Source organism: Amblyomma maculatum, chromosome 10 (assembly GCF_055883805.1).
Source record: "Amblyomma maculatum isolate TAMU_Amacu chromosome 10, ASM5588380v1, whole genome shotgun sequence".
In the NCBI taxonomy this organism is placed as follows: domain Eukaryota; kingdom Metazoa; phylum Arthropoda; class Arachnida; order Ixodida; family Ixodidae; genus Amblyomma; species Amblyomma maculatum.
The window spans coordinates 18,253,642-18,270,147 of NC_139353.1; the positions used below are offsets into that span (position 1 = coordinate 18,253,642).

Consider the following 16,506-nt stretch of genomic DNA (forward strand, 5'->3'; position numbering starts at 1 on the left):
TAAGCCTGTTCCATTGTGACACGTTCCATCTGCTAACTGCCAGACAGCAATACCACACATGCTGCATCTTCCTTTTTTTTTTCTTTTAATGACTTGCACACTTTTTTACCATGACTGTGCGCTTGGCAAAAAAATAAAAAGACACTGAAATAAAATGAGCATCGTAAGAAAACGCAGGCAACTTCTTGAACAGCTTTGTGTCCATACAGCAGCAATAGAAATGATGCATGCCTTAGCAAAAACACTAGATCTAGTCAAGCGTGCTGATACGTTACATCATAGAACCGACAATGTACGCACACACACAATGGAAATAGAAAAAGGCATAGAGGTGTAGCAATAGCTGAATAGCTAGAAAAACATGGGAAATAAGCAAATCAATGTAGTAAGACATGAAATACACCTTTGCACAAAAGGAGCTTGTACAAAAATGACACCAGAAAAATGTTGCGGTGCACTTCAGCAACTGCATGTGATATTTAGCTTCTAGTGCCCATGTTGCTCCCCGTAGTGATTAAGGAGCTGGTTAGTATCTTTCAAATAGGCAGCTGGGGAAGGAGCAGTTAAGCTCAAATGCGCATTAACAGATCGGCAAACAAGCGCGTTCCGAGCCGCAAAGCACCTGGGACACTTTCTAGCGGCTTACCTCGAGCATCTGTTGTAACATAGAAAAGTTTACCCAAGTTCGTATCACATCACTTAAGCTCCAAGATCATGTATTCGTATTGCAGCTGTAGTCAACGGAAACTCTAAAAAAATGTAGCCTGTCAAGCATTCAGAGAATTTCAAGCTGCAATCCTTGACTGTATTCACATTAACAGCACTTCAAGAGTGTAGCGCAACAACACAGAGGCAACGGGGTTACAACGCATAGTTCTCTTTTTAACTCGTCACACAAAAGCAGAGGCTCAGGTACCGTAATTCAGATCATCGGTCTACTTGCTGTGCAGAAAACGAATTGAGCGCATTAAATGGGCAAAAGTTCGCAGGGTCGAGGGACTTTGAAGTGAGGTTTGAATAGTTTTGATGCTGCGTAAGGCTCAAAAGTACAAGACAGTAAATGTGAATTCAACACAGACTGCTAGAAACACTGTTTAAAAACCCTGTTCCACCAAGTAATTACATACGTGCGTAATGACCTTGGATTCGGCACCTTAACCGGAAGCTAGTCCAGTATGTTCAGGCATAACCGCCAAGATGGAGCAGGTCTCAAGTAAGGGAATAACCACTCATTAGCATTAACCTCTTGGGCATAGCTAAGGTGGATGCTATTGAGTAATTGCACCTTTACTTGGCGTCTTAATCGTTGGCCACTCCTTGCATATAAGCAACCATGGTGAGTGCCTTTGTAAGCTTAGTTCAGGCTTCAAAAGAGCACCACGATGGCTGCAAGATTGGATCTTCGAAGGTGCTTCAAACTTCTTCAAAAAAAAAAAGCTCGGCACGTGGTCCTGTACATAACTGATATGGAACAAGCTCTAATGGTTCAGAGTATAATCGTATAATGAACAGTGTGCAAATTAGAAAGACCCGCGATGAAGAAACACACTTTCAGCTTGAGCAGGCAACCTAGGTGGTAAAGGTCACACCTGTATGCAGCTATCTTATCTCGTCTTATCTTTGGCTTTAGGCCTTCTGGCACAGTACTGTGGTTGAAACAGACTCTTGAAACAACATGAACAATAGTTCCACATCAAGCTTGTAACACTGCACATATCAGCCTTACTAGACATGAAAACCAGTGCTGGCACCAAAATTCTGTTAACCTTGAAGGTTAATGCTGCTCAATGTGACCGTACAGGGCGTGCTCCGATAACTGCGAATAAAACCATGCTGCATCTAAATAGTCGTAGGAACACGATGTGAGTGTCCATGCATTTGTCACAATGCTACACAGCAAGTCCATACGTGACTGCATCCGTGATAGCTTTCATGAAAGTGAAGTTTGACAGTTTCTCAAAACGCACTGTGTTTTGAAAAGTACAAGCCTATGCTGCTGCACACAAATAAGTAGTCTGTGTCGTGGGGCAGGCAGAAATCATTCACATGGTGAGCATGGTTTCCCCACTACCCTAACAACTGAAATCTTATTTCCTGTTTACTGGCACAACGACAAAACATGTATGGATTACACTAGTGAACTGTTAAGTGAAGTAGAAATGGTTGCCACCGTTCATATGGTTTCATGTATTGTAGTTAATTATGCAATATCATTTGCATACTTTACTCTGGCTTCACCTTCACCTCTTTATTCTGGCTTCACCTATAGCATAAAGAGAGTGCCTTATACTCTGGCTTCACCTGTAACTTATAGCATAAGGAGAGTGTCTCCACACTTTTATGCACAGCAAATCACTAACATGCAAAATCTTGTAATACTGCAGAAAACTGGTTGTCTTCGCCAAGGAGTTCTTATTTGCGGGCGTTATTTCAGTCATCGACACTTGTTCCTCCGCAGACAAAAATTGGCGAAAAGACGGGCAACCACTTCGGGGACAAACATAGTCTCAGAAACACTGGAAATGTTAGCAACTGTACGATAGTACAAGAGAAACGAAAAAAGCATGCGATGGCGATATACACAGCTGACCATTTATAACTAAATTATAAGTTCTGTGCCCTTGTATTCGTTGCTAGGAAGGCTAACCTTGCTACACTTGTTTACCACCCCTGCTTTGGTTTGTAATAATAAACAGGTGATAAGCAATTTTTAAGCACATGGCAGTGAATTGATTAGCACCTAAATGCAAAAAGAAAACTAAAGTCTACTTGGAACGTTTAACGTTGCCCAAGAAGGAAATATCACCAGCGATTATCAAACTATGGCAGAGATTTGAAACATAGTCAAAATTGTTAATTTAAGTCTACATCTGACACGCATATAAAGGGCCCTCTGCTTCGCAGACCCAGTGTGATGCCCAGATACATAAACAGCTAAAGCATATTACGCACAGCAATAAAAAAATGAAGCACAATCAAATCAAACTGTTTGGCAACCATTTGAAAACACTGGAACAACAGTTCACAAGAATTAAAATTGAGATAATCTGGCAAGTAACTTGTAGACTTTGATAAAGGTGACATTATACAAAGTGCCTCGCTAAACACAAGATGCTTATATTAAAATAGGCCAGAAGGGGCCATTAGGCTTAACATGCAACTTTGGTATTATAACTATGGGGAACTGTTCATGAACCACAAACTGTGAACAATTCACATCACAGTTGACAGCATATCGTAACCTTCTAAGAACAAAACATTCCTGCCAGATAAATTTGGCAAATCATACAAAGGTTGGAAATGCAGTATGGTTGGAAGCAAAACGTTAAAATAAGTGCACTGAACAAGACTTAAAACGTCCTAAAATAATTTTTTTGCACATAACATTAAAATGTATTAGCAAGTTTCCAAGGCCAGTCTATGAAATTGAGTAAGTATATGACTCGCGTGTAAGTTAAAGGGAGCACAGCCCTTTTACAAGCGATGCACCCAAAGAGTAAAGACGAGCAAAAAATACGACAAGCACGCCTTGGAACATGCTAGCACAAATTTTGCTGGCGTGAAATGCCCAAGCTAATGCCCTTAACACAGACCAGTGTTTGCTCTTAGCAGTTTCAAACATCAAGAATTTCAAGTCCCCCTCATTTCGCAGGAGTCATGTAGTATTGAAACTAGCGAGCATGTCCGTAACAGCCAGCTTGACGACAGCTTGATGTCCCCACAGATAAGACAACATGCGTCGCCTTCCAGAAAAATGGCCTTGGGTCGGACGCACTCCTATTTACTCCACACCATTCGGCTATGGCACGTCTCTTCGGAGTTGAAGTACACAAAGTTGGGGGTGTGTGAACGCACGCACACACTTGCGCACAATCGACTGTTGCAACAATTTAGTTGCTTTTTTCTTTTTTTTTCTCCCTATAGATGAATGGCACAACGGATGTGTAGCACCAGTTGAAGCTGGCCGACCCAGCCCAAGGAATTCTCGAGCAGCCGTGCTGTGAGCTACTTGCACACCATTTCTTTCTCCTATCATTTCTGCAAAGAAATAGACAAGTTGTGCATTGCTTAGAACACGCGCACGGGCAAATTTCTACACACGGCATTGCTTCCATTATGGATCTGGTTATGAATGCAGCTTATCTTCTCCAACTGCAGCCTCTTTTGATAGCAAATAATTACGCAAAAGCTGCACCTGGCAACGAATCCCGCATAATAGCTCACGCACCTGGCTTCGGCACCTGCTTGCACTGTCCGGAAATAAATGCACAAAATGGTCTGCCATTTATTTACTCCCACATGAAAGCAAAAGATGTCCCCGATTTTTCACTGCTTTCTCCACGTGGCTTGTGCAACACGGGTGTCGGGCAGGAAAACAGAACGGGGCACTTTTCTTTTTTTTAAATGACGGTTGTGCACGGTGTCAAGTTTTACACAAACTATAGTGGTTTGTTACAGCTACAAACATTGTCAGTACTTTTATATGTATGTCATGTGTCGTGCAAACGGTTAGTAAACAAGTAAAGGCTCCGATAATGTAGTGATTTCTCTGTGCCAAAAGTGATATGCAAAGGTATAAGAAGCCTGACAAGTTAGCGGAACTTTTCGGTCCGCACCTACTGTTTGTCCAAAGTAGTACAAATGTACAGCTTAATTCACAACCACACTGCATTCCTGGCTTCTTCGTTAATTCTCACTTGTGAACAACCGTAGCTTGTACTTGATAGCCAGTAGCAATATAGCATACACCTAAAGAATACTGACCTTTTTCTGGTGTGAAATCAGATTTAAGAAAATGAATTTGAGTGCAATGAGGCTAGCTTCTGTAAGAGAATCTAACCGACAACATGTAAACACACGATGTACCTCCAGTTGTATGTCTTTCCTGCTATTCATGTCGAAACTATGACATGATATGCACTATGACACAATAGATGCTTTGCTACTCACCAGAATGCCTGGGCTCAGAATATCCGGCCTCTAGCCCTACCGTGGTGGCAGTGTATTGACGGAGCCGAAACGTAAGAGGCATTAGTGTGTTGTGTGATGTCGCCTCAGATTAAACATCCACAGGTGGACGATATTATTCTATAGCCCTCCACTACGGTGAGAACCCAAACATAGACTGTCTTTCCTTTCCTAAAAAAACAATTTTTAACCGTTTGTCACACAGTGGTCTTTCTTATTGCACGTAGCATATGTCTCAGTAAAGCGGCAGGCTAGCTTGTGACACGGATTCCAGCGGACGACATATGAGCTCACTACGAGACATTCATGCTTTTGCCTTCACAGCACGTAAGCAGCCTTAGATGCCCTTTGTAACCTTTTCTCGCTTAATCCGACGTCTACGGTTACAAGTCATGACCTCCGATATGGAGGACACAATGGCAGCGATTGCCAAACCTTGCCAGAAAAAGCAGAATCAAGCAAGGTAGCGACGCGAAATAAGAAAACATCCGCTCACCGTACCAACAGTGCCATCCATGTCGGGTGGGGCTGCACTTCAGAAACCAACAAGTAACGGCACCAATGCCGTTTTCTGCGACAGCGTTGTGACGGGACGCTGCCGAGGAAGCAAACGCAGGTGTACTGTCCTAGTGTCAGGGGCCACGTGTCAGATCCGAGGCACACGCTTCTGCGACGACCGCGACGAATTGGGCGGTGGGGAGCGGGGCGGTGAACTGTGCACCCTCGATGTGCTGCCCTCTTGGATGCTAGCCTGCATGGTGGGGATTAGGCACGCAGAAATGTAGCGCATTAATGTAAAACTAAGCATCATTTTCATTGTTTTAACTGCTCGAGGAGCTTTGTCGAGAGTACACAGCTCCCTCAGTTGCCTCAAGGGAGAGCTAAATGTGGTAATCTGTTTCACCGCAGTGGAGACCTTTGAACCTGCAAGACACACACTGAGATGGCAGATTCCTTGCAGTGAAAACTAAAGAAGTTTACCTTTGACGACACGGCCGAGTTTGACAATACTATGCAGTGTGGAAAACGACAATGTAAGCTGAGCAGACAATACAAACACTGGCTACGAGTTCACAGGTTGTAAAGTTCAGTGTCTGCGTTCACCTCTGCGTCACCTGCCTGCTTTGCATGGTAGGAAATGTAGCCTTCTCTAAGAGCTTAGCGACTGACCTGCAACCAAACGCAACCAACTTTGATGTTGGGTACAGGTATTCTTGCGATACAAGGTCGTGTGACCAAACTGTGCCGTCAACTGGAATTAGCGTAAATATTGCACGCCATCACCAATAATCCGTTCACTTCAATTAGAAATGAGCACTCTTATGAAATTTAGGTTCTCAATGACCACAAATATAATGCCCGTTACCTCCTTGAAAATTTCAACCTGCTCTTGAGTTGATAATCGCTATCCATATTCAAACAGCGCAAAATAAATGAAGACAGAACAAGCACGGCATCACGAGAGCAGTGTTCGTCTTTTTCACATTGGTTGGATATGGATAACAGCAACTAACTTGCTCAGCTTTATGTTCTGATAACTGCACTAAGCTGCTTAGCGGAAATTATGAACTGGGCGTCACTAGCTACTGAGAATTTCACACAGCCCCCTCCGATTCTTTTTGCCATTGTGATGATTACCTCACGTGCATGAGTGTCCAATAGCGACCAATCATTAGCTATTACTAAGCCAACATGGCAATTGCAGGACTATACAGCCAAATTGATGTAGTAGCTAAAACAGATCTTATGAGTACGAATTTTAATATCTTGCAATGCAGGAGGGCTACTGGACACCACCACTTTAAGTAAGCATACAAAAAGAAAACAGGAAAACCTGAAAATATATAGATCTCCATTGGTACTTTAAAAGGACAGGACACTGACCAAAATATGTAATGGGATTATGGTGGAAATGAAAAGATCTTGTCCCGTATGGCATAGATCGAGCGCTACAATATCCAAGAAACGAGGGCTTATCATTTTTATTTGGCACTGAAAGTTGCTTTAAAACGACTGATGTCTCCTCTTGTGGCGAAACACTAATTGTCGCCGTAGTAACCCACGTGACCACACCTTGGGAAAATGTCACCGTTTTTTGTAAGTGCACAATAATCTTAATTCTTTAAACAGGGCTCATATTGTTTTATTATATTTTGCTCACTCTCTGCTCCGCCCATTGGCAAAAACCAGCCTCTTTTCACATTGCCTATGATGTGCTGTGAGCATTTGCTACTAGGTAGCGTCACAGTGGCCTTCTAAAACTTCTGTCGATAATGTGTATGTTCCTGTGCTGTAACACTGCTGGGTATAAAAACTAAGCTTGATGCTACTATGTGCTAAAAAAGGTCTAATTACTGTCTGGCAGGTGAAATTATATTAGTTTTCGACACACCACTTTTGCCGACCGTCATTGCTGTCTCTACTCATTGTTTCCAGCATCGGACGACATAAAAATGGGTGCATGCACTGATCGAAAAATTCTAGGCAAACTTTTTCTACAGCGTTTCTGGCAAAACCATTACAGAATCGACCACTCGAGACAGGCAGCTTTACATTGCGTCGAAAAAATTTCACGCTTAGAGTGCAGTGTTCTGTTCCTATACCCTCACAAAGTGCACTTTGTGGTATGGGTATACTAAATGGTAAGAACAGTTGTCAACATGACCAAAGGTGAGTGCTGCTAGTAATGCTTTCTGCAATAACACACGAGCAACAGAACCTAAAATTGCTGGTGCCAAAAACCGGCCTAGCAAGTTGTGAACAGTATATGCGAGAATGCGCAAGGAATTCAGCGTGCAAATCTCGGGCCATTTCGGCAGTGCAGTAGTGTCTGTGCATTGTAGTTAATGCTTGTGAATGAACGATGCAATAAAAGGCACTAAAGCAGCAGCCTTCTTCAAATGAATGCACACAACTTGGTCCGTAATTTTTCTTTCACACAGCATGGCTCTCAAACGACTGGTAGCAAATGTTCCATGACAGTGCCGCGAGGGAAAGGCACATTATGGCCATCATCGATGCTGCAAACTTCATGGCTTGCTGTGGAAGCACACACAGTACTTTGGACATGCACAGACTTTCTCTTTCTTTCATGCTCACACACGCACTACTCCTAGAGTTTTTGTCTCAGTGCGAATTACGGCACTCCGTCCATAGGTGGTCATGCAGTTTTGTAGTTTCAACATATCAGAAGTATCACAGAATTTTCAACTGCTATCCTGACAAAACCAGAATATCTCCCTTGTATAGCTGCCACCATCAGTGAGATCGGGCATAGAAGTAGAGCAATTCGGGCAAGTTGGTATCGATCCAGCGCATCAAACAGCACGACAAAAGACGGGGACAAAAGAAAGGATGAAGCAATGCTATACAGTGAAAAGACGTTCGTCCTGTGTCGTCCTTTCTTGCGCTGTCTGAAGCGATGAAGTTAGGTATGATGCAGGGCACCTCAATGCTCTCCAAGCATTGTTGATATACTACTGCGAGAATATAATAGCCTGTGACATGAGTGCACATAACTTTCCTTTTCAATACAAAGCTTGACTGCACAGTACTGTCAAAACGCAGTACATAGCACACGTCTGTACCATTCTGGAGCCTATACAAAGGCAGCCGAAGTAGCCAGATAGGGCCCTGCTGCTTGCCTTGTGCCTTGCACCACCAGAAACAACAAGGAACACAAAAAAATTAAATTCTAAACAGAGGACAGTGCAAAAAGAAGAAACAGAGAGGCAGGCGTGTGAAACATGGTGCTCGTTCTCTCGCACGAAACGAAGCGAGCGCATTTAATGGTGATCATAAGGAAGGGGAGGGGCTAGCCTGGAGTGCGATGGGTGTCAGCCACTCCCGTGGCAGGCAGCGCTGAAGGAAAGGCACACACGAGCTGAAGTAGGCCAGCCGGTTCACCCAGGCCGGGATCTCCTCCCCACATAGGATCTGCCAGAGAGAGAGAGAAATGAAGCACGATGTGAGCGAACCTCGCAGTGATTACACATCATCCGCAAACGCAGATGGACTAGACACAATGGTTTATATGTGGCTGCATGGCTCAAACTTTCTCACCTTGGTCAGGGCTCCAGAGAAGTGGTTGCAGTTCTTGTTCATGAGGTGGTAGCGGTCGCCGCGGAACTCGTTGCCCAGTTCCTCCACAATCTTGCGCACGTCGATCTGATTGAAGTCCGTATGACCCACCAGGATGCTCTGCCTGCACAAGCGATGGCGACACGTTAGCAACCGTGAAGAACGCCCGTGGCATAGCACCAAACAACCTGCATGCTTCTGTCAGTCATTTTCGTCACCTACACGAAAAGCATGACGCGATACAACAAGTGGTAAACAGCCGAAACGTATAACAGGGAATAAAGAATGAAAAGCAAGCAGGTGATGTTAAGCACGAAAAACTGTCTTCATAACACCCAGGCGACATAAACACCGCAAGAAAGCTAAAAACTATCAGTAGTACATCAAGAGTAGTTCCTACATTATATACGATGCATGAAATTAAGTCATACTAAATACCCAGCTGTACTTATAAGATAAGCCAACAATGAAAATGAATTCAAAGCTGTTCCATTACCTGCTAACGCAGCAGTACACTAAAGGTCCATTCACACTTTCCTTTTCAATACAAAGCTTGACTGCACAGTACTGTCAAAACGCAGTACATAGCACACGTCTGTACCATTCTGGAGCCTATACAAAGGCAGCCGAAGTAGCCAGATAGGGCCCTGCTGCTTGCCTTGTGCCTTGCACCACCAGAAACAACAAGGAACACAAAAAAATTAAATTCTAAACAGAGGACAGTGCAAAAAGAAGAAACAGAGAGAGGCAGGCGTGTGAAACATGGTGCTCGTTCTCTCGCACGAAACGAAGCGAGCGCATTTAATGGTGATCATAAGGATCATAAGCGCGACCGGCAGTTGCATGCGACCAGAGAGCAACCGATGTTCACACTTGCGAATGCTACTTGCGGGTTGCTTTCCACATCGTATCTTCCTTGACTGTTCACCACATAGAGTAAAGCTAACTTACGTTCCCGTCAGCTGAGCCGCTTATTGGTTTAGCGGTTTGCGACAAGCAGTCGCAAACCGCTAAACCACCGTGTTAAGCGACTTAACTATCAACACTAAAGCAAAGCTCATTAAACCAAATCTGGTAGCAAGACTTCTTTATTGCTTTTTTTTTCCCCTGGTAATTCCAAATACTTGACAGTAAGAAAGTTACATTACAGTATGCCACCACTCACTTGTACTTAAACTGGTCTCCAAGGTCGTTTGCAAACTTTGGCGGGATTTCGAAGATTCCAGAGAAGGCAAATGGATGACCCCCGTATGCATACTCTGAAAAATAATAATAGAAAAAACAAAACAAACATACATGGCATGCAGAAACTTTGAGAATTGCAAAAGCTAGGGTCAAAACATGGCTCTACAAACACCGGACGTCAATACATGCAATCATGCTGTCAATACAAGACGTCAATACCTTGTTCACAGGCAGTGTTAGAATATCCATTCTGTCTGTCAGCGTGTCATGCTAGTACATATGTCTTGCTTTCTAAAATATCTATAAGTATGCAAGCAGCAGTTTTAATTAAAGCAATGTGTCAGTAACCTTACCTTGCAATGCAATTTTTTTTCCTCCACTGAGGTGACCCTTGCAGTTATTTTCAAGACTGTTATGACAAAATATTTGCCAATTTGAAAAAGTAAAATAAAATATATTTAACACTACATGAGTCAAAAAAGCAAGTGCTAATGGCGCCCCTAAAAAAAGCTTATCAAGGTTTGGCAGGTTTCAAATGGCCTAAGCCTCTTGAAAACATACAGGTCCTAAAACAACGCCAACATTATAGCAACATTTACCTCGTCAACTTTTGACTGCTTTTAATTACAAAACACATGTTCACCTGTTCCGTAGATTTCTACTCCAGTGTGGAACACTCCGAGGCCAATGGGAGCAGTGTACTCATTGATCCAGTACTGTGGGTAGCAACAAAATTAAAATGTAAAGTTGTCCACAGTACAAGCATTGCAGATAACTTCACAAGGGCTCAAACGAAGTACCTCATTACAAAGGTGCCCTGCATGCGCCAATATCAGAAAAGCTGCCCCACAAATTGGCTTTCCTTCGACTAAACGGCGAATAGAAAACTAGTTTTGTGTTTCTACTCCGCGGCACATAAGCTGCCAAGGCTACCAGATGACAAATGCTCGGTTAAAAATTAACCATATTGCGGTTGAAAGAAATCAAGGCTTTCAATGCTAATGTTTTTTCAAAAGCATTTCCTTCCTTTGTGAACACAGACACACAACAAATCTGCTACTCATTTTTCTTCTAACAGCAACCTAGGGTAGAAAGGAATGCGCTGTTCGTAAAATAGACTGAAATGCTCTGCCCTCATCCTACACACTGCTACCCCCTACACAAAACAGTACTTGGCACAAAAAATGCCTGAAAGCAAGTTTGTATGACTGTTTCCCCATTTTTACACTAGAATAATCACATTACATGAACGAGGGGAACAATTACGAGCGAACTCGGCGATTTGGCCATACTGTCACTGTGCGTATCAATAAGAATACCGTATTCGGTTTTTCTGGCCGCTGTTATCTATCTGTGTAGTTATTTACCTTACACAGTTAACGTAAAATATGCGCACTGAAGCGAGTACCATATCATAAACGTTGAGAATTACAGGTTCCCGAGCCATGCCTGTCCACTGGAACACCAGACCTGCAGTGGAAGAAGAAAGAAGGGAAAGAGGCAAAAAAGGTATAGCCGACCACACAAAGAGCTCCCTGTGAATGAAACTGATACGTAGATCATATGTGACACAGATAAACCATGCTACCTTATCAGCACAGGCATTAGTGCTGCACTCCAGCTGTGTGATGCAACACAGCCCATCATTTGCAATTTAATTACCACCTACAAAGATCCATTCCAAACTTCCTTCTTAGTTGTTTACCTGGAGCATTGGTGCTTAAATGTCACCCAACATTTTTCATAGTTTATGCATTTTATTTCAGCTATAAGAAGCGCCTGCATAAAGCCACTTCCAACTTTACACCACGAGGCCAGCGCTTACTGTGCCTTTCATCTACAAGTTCTCCTTTTTTTTGCTGCTGCTCTGTTTCGCAAGTTCCATTGGAATTTCAGATCCCGAAAAATCCAGAATGGGTGTTTTGAGAAAGAAAAACAAAACAAATAAAAATGGGCAAGGAAGAAGAGTTGCTTAGGAGCTAGTAACCACCAAAAGAAGTTCACTTTGTGGCTGTATGTTGCTAGTAGAAAGCATTATGCAGGGATGTGGTGTTTGACCTTTTGAAGAGTCATTAACAGCACCTACACTACTTACTGGGCTGGCTGACTCACTGAAATTTCTGGACAAAAAGAAAACAACAAACCAGCAAGATGCAGAAACCAAGATAATTTGAATCTGTTTTATTTACTCGAGTGACATTTAACAAAAAAATCCTCAGCCAATCAATGAGATTAAGACATCATATACATGTTAGCATTCATTTTCTACAGCACACTGCACAGGTATGTTATTGTGCATGTAAAGAAGTGTGACAGCAACATAGAATGCTGAATTACAAGATGCCACTTTTGCCTCTTCTCTACCCCTCCCGCTGCTCTTTAATCTCTTTTCTTCTTCACTCCTCTTTCTCCCAAGTGACAGGCTCTTTGCCTTCTTTCTTTCTCCTTTTTCGCAAATCTCTGCTCTTACACTCTCCTGTTCCCCTCCCCTTACCAGGTTCACTCTTGTGAGGCTTAGTTTAATGGGTGAGGCTGGCATGACAGCTCCACGACTGTGCCTGCAAAGTGGTGGGTGCTTATTTGACACTTGTCAACTGTCACTGGTGCACCTATCATTATTATTAACTGTGAATGTCGGCACTAAAGCCTGCCAGTCTGTTTTTCAACTAGTGCAGCAGAGGACAGGGCCAAGGATGAAAGGTGCATATGAACAGAGTGGCCACGTGACAAAGGCGAATCAAACGTTCTTAGTTAGTGGGACCCATGCGACTTTCCACTCGTCCATTTTTGTGGTAGCAGCTGGGTGGACGTGGGACTTGTGAGGAAATAATTGAAAATTAGAAATGACTCTCACTGAGACATTAAGAAGCCATGCGGGCACAAACATTAGGTATCGTGGGCGAACATGATCAGGTTGACGAAGCCGAGTGGCACTGCTTCAAAGCAGAGGTGCTGTACGTCAAATGATGTAACTCAGCACTTGAAAGTATTCAGCTGAGAGAGCAGAAATCTACATGCTTGCGACCTACGTAGATGTGGGCATTTTGAATAACAATCAAAGCAACTATCTATCTGAAAATAGCACCGTCTCCTAACAAAAAATCCTCTCCAATAAGCGCATAATTTCTCGAGAGAAAAAAAAAAGAACTTCCTCCCGAACTTCACTGGATAGAAAAAAATGGCAGCTCGTCCAGAAAGAATAGCAACAAACGTGGTTTTTCAGATAAAGAGCACCACGAATGTCATGCATCGGAAAGTTTGCGAGATCACCAATCTTGTGCCCTACAACAGCCAGCCACGTGCAAAGACGTTTTCATTGATCTTTCTGGCCTCACTCCCTCAAAAGACTGCTTCTGGCATGTCCAGGTTCCCCATTTCTGTGTGCAAAAATGACAAGCAGCATTAATAATGAAAATTCAAGGATGTGCATTCTATTTTGCAAAATGCAACCCATTGCATTAAAAAATGTTACAATTCTGAACTTCAAAGAACTAGGCGTTGGGGACCTGTAAAGACAAAGTGAACCACCTGTAGTTCAATGAAACTTCGACTGCACTCAGTATAGCTGAGACTTTACAAGCCCTTTTCTTGGCAAGCAACCCCTACCAGAAATCCTTTTCTAGTTTCATCAGATGTTTGCTAAATGATGTAGTGTGTTTCATATACATGATACAGTCTTCAGAGCACATTATTGAACTTCATTGTCTGCTCAGTCTTTGTCGAGCAATAGCACAGAGACAGCTGCACACTAATGCCCAAATATTAAAATATCATGAGCTTAGGAGCACACAACTACGTTTAGTAATGGAGACACTAAAGAAACTGGTATTAATATAACTTTCTTTTCATTTTGTTTTTGGACACAGCTGTATTTTCACAAACCCTACTGAGGCGCTCATTTTAATTTATGAAACAACTTTCATGTCTTTACAAAGTATGCACAGCACATTTAGGTTTTACCAGAACTAAGCTGAACGGTCCACAAGACAATATCATTTGAAGCTCAAGAGTGTGCAGCTTTTGGCCCCTCACTCGGTCAAGCAGCAACCGAAAACAGCAGCTGCTGGGGCCATCTCTTGGCACATATTTTGTTGTGAACAGAGTGAAGGAGATGACATCTGTATCTAATCTGTGCTGTTCATGATAAGACACTCACATGTTGATTCATTACAATCGCTGAGCAGAAACTCAAGAACTAATGCTAGCCTACATGTAAGCCACGCTCTGTATCAGCAGTAAAAGAAGGGCGCTGCACCCAGTCTTCAAGCTGTCGTGTCTGCAGGCAGTAAAGGCCTCCCATCAGATAAGAGCTTTAGAAAGACCACACAAAAATAATATTTGCCCTCCAACTAAAGTTGGCTGTTTGGTTATCAGCGAGCAATCATGAAACAGCCTTCACTACAGACCATGGCTAGGCACAAATATGAATACACAAAGATTTCCATATGTCGGAGGTAGACATAGTGTCAAAAGCTGCAAGGACAAGCTGCAAGGACTCTGTGCGAAAAGACTGAGAACAAGAAGCCAGGTTCTGTGAGGTGTGTGAACGGATCAAAATAATTAAGCAGCAGGAAGTCATTAAATGCTGCACATACATATAATTATGCTGACAGATGGGTCAGAAAGAAAAGTGTTACTTTATATTATTTCTCGAATAAAAATAAAAAGAGCACACTGCTCTCAACAACATAAGAATGTAGGGAAACACGAAGTGATGAAATAGGCTGGCCTTGTCCTGGAGAAACAAAACGGTCTTCCACAATGCGGGTTGTTACAATTTTATTGCATTGTATGGCCTATGCAAATGAGAATACTGAACAAAGGAGATTGTTTTTTGCTTACAGGGCGGTTCGCTGACACGCTTGTGATAGCAGACTCAACAGCACGACTGTTTTTCTGCCTTCCAAGAGAGTTCGCTGACCCCACTGCAACTGCCAATTCTCACAGCAGAAGCTCAATTAAGGTGGCAAACAGTAAGGTTAAAAAAAAAATTACCAGGGCATTTTGTAGGTGCAGCTTTGCAACTTCAATATCAAGTTTAACAATAAAAAAAGCCAAACTACTCGCGGACAAGCAATGACAACGAAAAGGCGACCACTGTAGGCAACCAAGATGACTGTCTGAATGCCTAACCAGTACGCGCTGCGCGAACAGAGAATTGCGCTCGGATTCTGATAATTTCCGCGACGGCTGATTCGCGTTTCCTCATTTGCATGTCGTCGCGGCGAACAGTAACTACTAAAACGGCAACAACATTGAGGAGCTGCAGCATTAAAACACGAGAAAACAGCTGTTGCGCGGAGAAACCAAGACATATGCTAGCTCGAACGACGAGAGTTCAGACGCGGCTGCGTCTCCAAATTCTTACACATCGTTCCCTCTTCGATGCATTCAAGCCAACCGGGTGACGTGCACCTTGGCTAGAAGGAAAAAATGAAATTCAGAAAGTCTGTGTTCAAGCCGCAGTTCACTTTTGCTTTCGCGTTCCACCTGCAAACATGACTAGATCACGCATGAACTCGAACAACCCCCTAAGAGGAGCCCTCGGGATAAACATCCAAGGTCCATGGAACATCTTAATCGCAATTTTATCTGAGGTGCAAGCATCCGGGATGCAGGAATAAATTAAGGGTGGGCATGCTTCGATAGTGTTGTAACGCCAATACGCCTCCTGTTCGATGTATACACGAATGCGTGTTCTCAGTAGAGGCTCAAGCCAACATGTGTGCAAAAAAATAAAAAGTTTAACCATGTACAATGGTGCGATTGGGCTACTTCGTCTAGCAGCCTTGAACTTTTCAAACGCTTGAGACGGAATGAATGAATGAATGAAGTAATCAATCTCGTGAAAAATCAACCGAACGACACTTGTTTGATCAGAGTTATCACCGCAACAGCCCGTTACTCCATCGGGCTGCACAGCGCTAGAACGAAAATCAACTGCGCCTGCCGTTAAACGTGCGTTGGGACCCCAGCGAACAATGAAACAAAACGATATGATGCTCGGTCTCTATTTCCTCAGGCAGAGCGGTGAACACAAAAAAGGAGATGCAAGACAAAGTTTCTCACCTAGGAGAAGAAGAAAACAGCGTCTTGCGCTGCCGTAGAACAGCCGTGATGACGTCTAGCACTTTTTTTTCCCCAATCGCGCACCTTATGCAATCCACAGCATAGTGATTACGGGATCAATTTTGACTAGCAGCAATCGCCCGCTGAATGCCAGCGGCCATTGCTAAACAAAATCAGAACACTGCGCTTGAGGCTAGCTCAAAT

At 43.2% G+C, this 16,506-nt stretch overlaps 1 protein-coding gene across 3 annotated transcripts; it reads right to left on the bottom strand.

Moving 5' to 3' along the window:
- Positions 1 to 68: 68 nt before the first annotated feature.
- Positions 69 to 16,467, bottom strand: LOC146175727 (deubiquitinase DESI2-like). 3 transcript variants are annotated; one of them, XM_084582102.1, is made up of 9 exons: positions 16,303 to 16,467; positions 11,642 to 11,703; positions 10,877 to 10,949; positions 10,214 to 10,307; positions 9,031 to 9,172; positions 8,788 to 8,904; positions 5,470 to 5,719; positions 3,704 to 4,038; positions 69 to 3,581 (listed from the first exon to the last, which is right to left on the bottom strand). In XM_084582102.1, the coding sequence occupies exons 2-7, from the start codon at positions 11,678 to 11,680 to the stop codon at positions 5,615 to 5,617; spliced, it is 570 nt and encodes a 189-aa protein (XP_084438228.1). In that variant the 5' UTR covers positions 11,681 to 11,703; positions 16,303 to 16,467; the 3' UTR covers positions 69 to 3,581; positions 3,704 to 4,038; positions 5,470 to 5,614. The 3 variants fall into 3 exon arrangements, with proteins under 3 accessions (XP_084438228.1, XP_084438226.1, XP_084438227.1); XM_084582100.1 differs by having other exon boundaries at positions 69 to 4,038; XM_084582101.1 differs by having other exon boundaries at positions 69 to 4,038; positions 5,465 to 5,719.
- Between the last annotated feature and the right edge of the window lie 39 nt (positions 16,468 to 16,506).

Excerpts from the sequence above, each read along its gene's own strand:
- LOC146175727 (XM_084582102.1), bottom strand. The coding sequence starts at position 11,680 with ATGGCTCGGGAACCTGTAATTCTCAACGTTTATGATATG. Across the intron at positions 10,308-10,876 it reads AGTAGAAATCTACGGAACAG|AGTATGCATACGGGGGTCAT; the intron begins GTGAACATGTGT and ends ATTATTTTTCAG. Across the intron at positions 8,905-9,030 it reads TCTCTGGAGCCCTGACCAAG|ATCCTATGTGGGGAGGAGAT; the intron begins GTGAGAAAGTTT and ends TCTCTCTGGCAG.